General features: G+C 49.8%; 1 protein-coding gene across 1 annotated transcript; it reads right to left on the bottom strand.

The window, feature by feature from the left end:
• Positions 1-705: 705 nt before the first annotated feature.
• LOC8026019 (collagen alpha-1(I) chain-like) lies at positions 706-1,894 on the bottom strand. The gene has a single exon (XM_029983739.4). It carries the CDS (start codon positions 1,777-1,779, stop codon positions 709-711), a length of 1,071 nt encoding a protein of 356 aa, XP_029839599.2. The 5' UTR covers positions 1,780-1,894; the 3' UTR covers positions 706-708.
• Positions 1,895-9,641: the final 7,747 nt, after the last annotated feature.

The following is a 9,641-nucleotide window of genomic DNA, read 5'->3' as shown; positions in this document are numbered from 1 at the left end:
CGCTGGAGAAAAGGACACAGTAGAATCTAAAATGACAATGACCTGGCCTGCTATGTAAATGACAAAGGGAAGTAAACGGAATAAGAGGAAACAAAAACTGAAGGTCGGTTATGGCGGCGCCCATGCACAGCTGCTGCAAAGCGTCTATACACATTTTCTGCTTCCTGTCGATCTCAGTCACGTGGGTTCCGTATCTGGTATGTGGGACAAAAAAAAATGCATTTCAACTTGGAATTTGCGGGAAAAGAAAAGGTGAAGCAAAACAGGAATGTGTGACAATCACGCATTTTTCATAAACACCTTCCAGCGGCGTGGAGAGATCAAAGCTATGTTTTACGGTTTACCGCATACCAGAAGTGACGACATTCAAGATGGCTGCGCCCTTGGGGAAAGGGTGTACACTCGACATCCAGAGCTCCCACACTTGCGTACGTGCTGTAGCCGTGGCAACGCGAAAACGTTTTTATTTTTTTTTTTCGTGCCGATCCAAAAAATGGCCCAATGATAGCTTCCGTTACGAGCCAAACCAGACAATGAGAACTGGATTTTGGGGTATTTACCTCAGCGGACTGAAGGAAGTTCACAACTCTATCAACATTCAGTGACACAAGTACCTGCAAATCGACACAGTTGCAATGAAACGCAGGCTCGAGCACTTTAAAGAATTTTGCGTTTATTCTTGTCCCCGAAAGTATCGGGCGCAGCTCTTCAGGGATTTGGAACCAAAATGAGCACCACCGTAGCCGTGTAGCCAGGCATCCCTCGCAGCAGCAGCTGCTGCATCTGTGGCGTCAGTCCCGTGTTGGTAATCGGCTGCGACATCACGATCGGAGACTTGTTTCCGGGAACAGCCGGCGCTCCAGGCATGCCCTGCATGCCCATCCCCATGCCAGCCATCGATCCCATGCCTCCCATAAAGCCCATGCCGCCCATTGCGCCCCTTCCCCCTATCATCGGTCCACCAACGGGCGACATAGGCCTCGAGCCACCGCGGTTAATCCTCTCGCCGCTCATGTTCACAATAACCGTCGTAGACGGAGTCTTAAAGGCCATCGGCGGCGAGCCGGGCGTGAGGGTCGTCGTCTGCGGACCCATCTGCTGACTTACGTTCTGTATGCTCATGCCCATCATGGAAGACGGCTGCTGTCCCCACATGGACGGTGACATGCCCATGGGCATCTGCATGGGACGTGGCGGTGGCCGGTCGTAGCACATGTCCATCGGCGAACCTCCGTAGTATCCTCCCATCGGTGGAGCGCCGCCACGGCGTGGTGGGTAGCACGTGATGTCAACGTAGAAGTCGTCATCAAAACCCTCGTCGTACATGGACTGCGGCTCGCTGTAGAAGCTGCGGGCCCGGGCCACCGCTCCGGGGGCAGCCGCGGCTCCGGGTGCAGCTCCCGCAGCCGGAGCAGCGGCCTCAGCTGCCTTGGGTGATCCCCCCTCGGACCCTCCTCCGGATCCCTCTTCGGTGGCGGACGCCTCTCCCTCGGACTCCTTCTCCTTCTTTGGTGACTTTCCCTTCTTGCCCTTGGGTGACTTGCCGCCCTTCTTGTCCTTGCCTTTGTCTTTGGAGCCTTTTTTCTTGCCTTTTCCCTTGTCTTTGGAGCCACCCTTCTTGCCCTTTCCTTTGTCCTTTGAGCCTCCTTTTTTGCCTTTGCCTTTCTTCTTGGCGTCATCATCATCGTCGTCGGGCATGGTGCCGGAACGGGAAAGGCGGCCGACAAGACGTGGGGGCTTTCCTCCGCTGTCTGAAAGGAAAGTGGCACGTAAGCACATCAAACAGCATCTACCTACAGGTACCTCAACTACCTCGCCAACCGTCTCGTAGAAAAAAGAAAGAGACAGACTGGAACAAATATTTATTCAAAGCCGTAACGGCCCGCCCACAAGACTTCCCACCACGGCCCCCTGAACCGTGATGGCAATGGTGAAATTTTCGGCCACATTTCCAGATAAAGAACTACTTAAAAACAACACTGTGCGGAACATTCATTACCAAACTCCAGACACTAAGCTCAAAAGCAATCCCAAAGCGAAACCTAGTCCAAACTCAAAATTACAGAAGACGATCACCTTACACCACCTCTTAACCTAGGAGAGACGCGGCGTCGAGGAAAGAAACGAAAGCGAGACCGATGTCTCGACCAAAAGTGTTCTACGATAGATCAGCAACAGCATTCGAAAGCATCCAACCGTTAGCTTGGGGCTTCGTAACCCCAGGTCCGCAAAGACAGGCGCTATCGGAGGTCAGGCTCACCGCGGAGAGACTTCAAGCCCGAAGCAGCAGCTTCCTGAGGGCAGCCGGCACCGGGCGCTAAAGGACAGGGCACATCCTCGGCCAAGCAGAGGGCAGCACCCAACCGGCAGCACCGACGACTAGGGCACGATTGGAGCGGCACGTGCAGCGCACATTCGCGAGCGGCGCGTGGGACAAGGCCTGTTCACCTTGTACGCGAACCGCGCGCCACGCAAATTGGCAGAGCTCGGTGGCCGACGGTGTCTTCCACGATTCGGCTGCGACCCATCTAACAAAGCGCGGCATTTTAGAAGTGAAGAGTAAAGCACTATAAAGGTGAGCGAGCGCACGTGAACCCATCGCGTCGACTTCGTCTCCGCAGTAAGCACTGGCAGTTAAGTGTGTGCTAGAGTCACTAAAGGAGCTGCGCTTAGAGTATCGGCACTCCATTCCCCGACAGTGTTGTGGTCGCCGCCATTTTGGCTCGTATGCAGAGCAGACGCAACTGCCGATCGTCATGATTCAAAAGTGCGTCTTCCTCAGCATCAGATTCGGTGTTAGGAAGGTCATGTCATATTGCTTTGCTTTGTCGCGAGCAGTTTAAATATTTGTGGAGGGCGGAAAAGCCTTTCCTCTGATTTCAGATAAAGCTTCAGATAGCTGGCAACCATGATTTTAAGACACAATATGGCGAAGTGTCGTTACTCTGAAGCGTAGCTTATTTAGTGGCAGTAGTGTGTGCGAAAGTGCTCCACAGAAAACGTCTTTCTGCACGAACACCCGCGCATTGAAGGAACTTGCGAAAGCCGATAGCACTCAAAAGCATCGTTGTGGGCGGCTTTGCTGAATTTGCACGATTTGGTCAAACGCTCACTATGTTGTTGTTGCTTGTTTTTTTTTTTTTTTTTTTTTATAAAGGATTAATTTTGTTGGTGTTTCAGGCGTATTTATTGATAGGAACATTAACGTCGCGACCTCTCCGTGAAAATCGCCCGAAATGAGGGTGGTAGGGGAAAGAAGTGTACGGGGGCTACTAAGGACCCCGTTTGAATTTACAAGTAGCATCAAATGCGCAACTGCACGAGCCGCATCATGCAGCCCTGGTAAGTCAATTCCGGCGATGCACTGGGATGAGCGGCCCTTGGAAGAGAATAGCGGCGGAGTACTCGCTCGTTGCACGTCACTTCCGCGTTCACCCAACAATGGCTGCCGTTACATGTGGAAAACACCAAGCATAAATTTTATCAAGGGGCTTTATACTTTGTTTCAGCTGAAGCCTAGACGCAGCCGATGCTACAAACGCGGGCACGTGTCTTCTAGCGAACCCAGGATCGTCCTCATTGTCTGGCTCCACTGGAGCCAGACGCCGACCAGGACATCGGGAAGGTGGGTCTCGGAACCACGGTGAGTTTTCGACAGAAGCTTAAGTTACACTTGTTCAGGTAGCAAAACAAAGCAGGAAGCCTCCTTCTGGCAGAAGTTCACTTCTTTTATGGGCACGCCACTCCCTCGAGTCGGCTCCGTAGGCTCGTCCCTCCCACGTACAAGCCCAGCCTCAACCACACACACGACCACACCGGAAAGATCAACTGTTTCAAGGACGCCCTTGTCTCCCGGGTGCCAGCGCGACGTGCTAGCTGGTCTTTGCAGTTAAAGGGGGGTGCAACGATTTCCGGATTTCGGTCAAACATTTGTGGAAGTTGCCCTCTGACACTTCTGAAGTAAAAAACAGAAAACCGATTTCGCCTGACTGTCCTAATTGTTGCGTAAAAAAAAAAAAAAAAAAAAAAAAGATAAATATTGGCATTTCGGGCATCCCTCAACTCACTCCCAGTCTTCAGGGTCACACCTGGTCCCCCTCCTAGTGAAGTCATTCGGAGTGCTGTGTAGGTCCCCGTGTGCTATGTCGGAGGACGCTTTCTCTCTCTCTCTCTCTGCTGACATTGGCGGGCGTTATGCTGCACTGCTTAGTGTCGAGCGAGGTCACGTAAACTTCTAGCCGTAGTTCCTTCAACTGCCTCTCGCGGCTGCAGGTGGCGGAAAAAGCTCGGCTTTTGCTTTGCGATTATGCAGCGGAATCGCGACATTTTTAATGAAGATGTTTTCTCTATCCTCTGGGACACGATGAACAACGTAAAAATGACGAGATGCAAATTCTTTTAATTAAAAAATCGTTGCATCCCCCCCCCCCCCCCCCCCTTTTAAGACACCGCCGCCGCCGCCGGAGATTAGCCCGCGTCCTTCCTGCAGGTGGTCTCGGGCGACTCGAAGGACACACGTTAAAAGGGGCGAAAGAATACCAGAGCACGGTGTACCTGAGGTAGCTAGTCCGGCTTCTTTGTCCTAGGGAGCCTTCATGTGCGCTTTGCTAGGGTGATGCCACCCTTTGTAATACCACTCGCCGACAAACCAGCAGCCATTTTGTTCCTCGGCGATAATCCGTGGGGCTTATAACCCTCCCAGAAACAAGCACCTTATCTCAGAATTTCGGAGCAGCGTTGTGGAACCCACGGAGGGAGGATTAGCCTTTTCCCCCTCGGATGGGATTACCGATGGACATAAAGGCCACCTTCCGGCGCACGGGGAAACAATGAGAGGAACAAAATGGCGGTGGAAGAGGGTGTGGGAAAGGGAAACAGGCAGTTGGCATCACTCTATGCGAAGCGCACATGAAAAGCGCACATGAAGGCACTCTACTTCGTCCGAGCACGAAGGAACGACGGCGGACAGAGATTAGGGACTAGGGAAGACTGGCCGGGCGGCTGGTTCGGTACGTCGGGGAACGGGTAAGGATGAATGTTCCCAGGTGCAGGCCTCATGAAGGGTGGAAATAATTCCGGGAGTGACCTGTCTGGCTCGCTGAGCTGACAGCGAACGGATCACCATGGAGAAGAGATTTGGCCGAAGTGGTCGGTTCATTACAGTCTCTGAACAGTGCTTGCACTGCACGAGCGTGCGTGCTTGGAAGGGACAATGAAAGTCCGGAGCTCGCGCTTGTGGCATCGACTGCGTATGGACTTAAAGATGAGGACCCACGGTGGTCATCAAGCTTAAACTTTGAACCCTTGATGGCGACATCGATTCCTTGTGGCCGAGACATTGTGGTATGGCTCGTGGCACCGATACTCCAGCTTGTCCCCTGTGCTTTGGCCAAGAGGCGCTTTACTTACCCGTAAAAATTACGACGGGTGTGTGCGTGTGTGTGTGTGTGTGTGTTTGTGTGCGAGTGTGCGTGCGTGCGTGCGTTTGTGTGTGTGTGCTTTGTTAATGAGTTGTTGATAATCGTGACTTCGAATCAGTTTATAAGAAATTGGAGGATAGTAACAGACTAGATACTTTCTGTGTGCCCGCCTAATCCTTTTCAACACTTTTTTTTAGGGGGGAGGCGGGCGGTTAACGGTAATGTGCACAAAAAAAAAGACATTTTATACAAAAAAACTATCCCGCCTACTGCAGCTATCCTTTGCTGACTTCCTTTATCAAATGCTCTAAAAAGAATCCGAGAGTTTGCTTTCCTACAAGGCACGTGCGAAAGCCAATCGCTGGAGCTTACGGAAGGAGTCCGGCCATTAGGGAGTTTTCGTAGACCGCGCTACCCCCTCCGCTAAGCGTTCCGCTACGAAGAAGTCGCTACTGCGCCTGCGCGCCGATAGCCTTGACTGTGGACTTCCCGCTATCGTAGCGGATTGCGGAGGGCCTTGCGGGACGGCGAAAACGATCTACGAAAACTCCCTAATGACGAGCTTCAGTTTACGTTTAGAACTAAAACGTCTGCGCTGTGGCACTGAGCAAGGGACGCGTCATTTTCAGTGCCAAAGCACTGGCTGTGGTTTTAGGTCTAAACATACCAGCCTTGTTGTTCGCCGAAATCCCTCCGTAGGTTGGAACGATTGCCTCTCACGCGTGCTTCGGTGGGGAAGTAGATGCACCAGGTGTTTTCGAGTGTACACTCAACTGCCACCACACGTTCTTAAAAAACCTCTGACACGCCAATAAAAAAAAAAATTCATGCTAGGCGTTGAAATGGCATATCAGGACATTACACAAAAATTTTTCACTAGAGAGTTGCGTAGTTTTCTCATAAAAAATAGAAGTACGAGGCCCAATTCAATTTATGTTCCCGCCAGTGCACTGTGACGTAACAGTGTACCACAAGGTGTCGGGGCGGTCAGAAGGGAGTCATCGCCGGAAGTCACGTGAGTTCTCTCCTTCCCCGTGCTTACCGCAAGCGCGTGTAATATTTTTTTTTATATATTTTTGTTATTCTCCGCATCTCCACGAGCGATCCAAGCAGACGAGGTTTCTTTTATTTGCTTTTCATCGCTTAATGCCGCTGAAGAAGAGGAGTCAGTGAATTGACGTGATCAACTGCAATGCCTATACTCCGTTTCACCTTATGTTGTACCGCAGACAAGGCTAGAAGCGCGATCTCATAGCGTTGGGAGCTGCTCTTAACGGACGAGAGCTTGTGCCGCTGCCATGCGCCCTAGAGCAAGAAGCTCGCGCTTTGAGCCTTTCCTGCGGTACATCATAAGGTGAAACAGAGTATAAAAGGTGCTGTGTGAGGGACTGTCCCGGTATTTCAGCAACTGAAGAAGAGATCACAGTGCATGCATTCCCGAGAGACATATAAGAGATGGACAGGTTGCTGACCGCGGTTTCCGCAGGACAGCTATTAGAATCCGTGGGTAGGCGACGGATATGCTCGATGCACTTTAGTGATGAAGATTACAACCCTAGCCGAAGTTTACTAAAACTCACAGGTCTCGATGTGAGACCTCAACTTCAGGTCTGTAAGTATCCTGATCATCTCCCTGCAGCAGCGGCACTCAAGAGGCTTGAATTCAGGCATCACGACGCATCGGCTGCATGTGCACCTAGTAAACAAGTTCTACTCATGTTCTAGACAAAACACGTACTTTGTGCTTGACGTCTACTTGTACTTGGTGCACTCGCCAGTTCGTATTCTTTAGACGGCAGGCAACTTCAGCTTGGAGAGTATCCGATGATTCAACGACCTCGGTGTCTGAACCTTCAGCAATGCGATCGGGCGTGTCGTATGCTAGCAATCCTAATTTCTGCGAGCGTTCTAAATTTTTTTCAATACCTGATAGTTTGTTTTGTGCCTGGTATAGCTCTGTATCATCGGACTGACGGCATGCACTCGTACACTGGCTTGTGCTCGCAACGCTTTCATCATTGACCCCCATCTTGTCGATGCACTGACTTCGTCCTCAACTTTTACAGCACGCAAACTAACCAACGGTGCAGCGATAAAAAGCTAGTGTAACTGAAACTTTGTTTTCTACGATCGCTCGTACGAATAGCAGAATAAAAAAAATGAATAAAAAAAGTCTTAGGCGCGGTCCCGGAGAGCACGAGGAGTGAAACTCACATGACTTCCGGCGAACCTGCTTTTAGTGACGTAGGTCGATGCCTCCCTTCTGACCGCCCCGACACCTTGCGGTACACTGTTATGTCACAGTGCACCGGCGGGAACTTTGGATTGAGCATAGTATTTTTATTTTTTATGAAAAAACTACGCAACTCTATAGTGATACAATTTTTTGTAATGTCCTGATATGCCATTTCAACGCCTAGCATGAAAAAAAACATTTTTTTTTTGCCGTGTCAGAGGCCCTTTAAAGGGGCGGTGCAACGATGTTCGGGCTTTGAAAAAATAACTACAGGTATTAACCTGTGTCACCTATAAAACGAAGAACGCAGACCCATGTTTTATAGCTCGCGCTAGTTTTTATTTAAAAAAAAATAAACAAATCGAAGTTTAAAGTGTCCCTCAAGTCTCATGCCATCTTTCGAGTGACGTCTTTGGGGGATCATCTGGTTTCCCGTTGGGTTCTCTCTTCATAGACCCAGCCGCTCCCTCCGCAACTGTCAACTTCTCAAGGATTAGCATCACCGAAGGTCCCGGCGAGCGATCGACAAAAAAGACGGTTCGCCACGGGGCTGGCGGTGAGTGTAGCAGCGAAGGGGGACAGGTTTTGTTTACTTCCGCGCGTTCTCCAGAGACGTGTCACCGTAGTTCCCGTAAAGATCACGCGCAGCTGCAAATCGGCAAATATATATTTTTTTTTTTCCGATTACTCAGCGGGATAGAAGTTTTTTGGAGCAAGGTGGCACGTTTTTTGTCACTTGTGGCTAGATATAAAATACACAAAAAAAATTACAAACTGCAATTTTTTCTAAAGTCGTTGCACTATCACTTTAAAGGTAAATGTGCAATTTACACCGAGTGCGAAAGGGATAGACGAGTCGACGAGTCTTCCAGCAGAAAAACGACAGGCACCTTGACGATGGAATCGATTCAGGCTTTAGTAGAACCAGCTTGCACACACTGGTGAAGTGAACAAATGTGTTAATTTAACACCTCGTCTATCACTGGCCACATCAAAGAAAAACAATATTTGCGGTGTGCCACGCCCAGATATATAGGACTAATTTTTGTCGGGCAATGTTATTTTCAATCATTTTCTTGTGTCTTTTTCGAAAATAATAGTTATTTTGTGCATATAGGCAGAGCCTATGAAGATGACGATACGCATACGAAGGTGAAATGTACTAAAGCAAAGTTGTTATGCCTGATTCACATGGTGCGAATTTGCCTGCGATTTCGCAATTGCGACGCCGTTCTTGCGGCACAACGCAGTTGCGGTGCGAATTCGACTGATTCGCAAGTCCGTATTTTGCCAAACTTTCCTTGCGAACGGCCGCTCTTGCGAAGGGGACGGACAGCCAATCAAACGCGGCTCGTGAAAGACGTCACGGTGGTCATAGCAACGTGGGAATCAAAAATACGAAAAATGCGTCACCTACGTCGTCGTCTTCGAAATTCGCTGGGGGGGTGAGGCGGTGGATATGCTTCTCCCAAGTGAATATTTTTCGTCGGGGGATGTAAGCTTCAGTTCGGCATTAAAACGAACTGGCGTTTGCGTACCACGCGAGGGTTGTGATTGCTTCCTTTGTAAAATTGCAGGCGATAACAATTGACGCTTCTGTTCGATCACTTTGCGTAAGGGACTCGTGGCATAGTTGAAAGATCCTTTCTTCAAATCTGTTTGCAGATGACGCGAGGGTCTGTCTAGCAACCGAGAAACGCTGAACAGCACCTTGTTATTAAAGCCATTTGATAAAAATCGAGCTTCACATTTTTACGTATAGAGACAACTATTGATATGTAAACGCGTGCTACGCGAGCGACACGCGTGTAAAATGGCTTTAATTACAAGGTGCCGATCAGCGATTCTCGGTTTCTTGACAGACCTTCGTGTCAGATCCCCAAACAGATTTTAAGAAAGGGTCTTTCTACTATTCAATGAGTCCCCTACGCAAATGTCACACGTGCCACGCGTGACATTTGTCATAGAAATCCTGCGACAATTTG

This window comes from Ixodes scapularis, unplaced genomic scaffold (assembly GCF_016920785.2).
Source record: "Ixodes scapularis isolate PalLabHiFi unplaced genomic scaffold, ASM1692078v2 PGA_scaffold12__126_contigs__length_90152505, whole genome shotgun sequence".
NCBI lineage: Eukaryota > Metazoa > Arthropoda > Arachnida > Ixodida > Ixodidae > Ixodes > Ixodes scapularis.
This window is presented reverse-complemented; position numbering and strand designations above follow the sequence as displayed.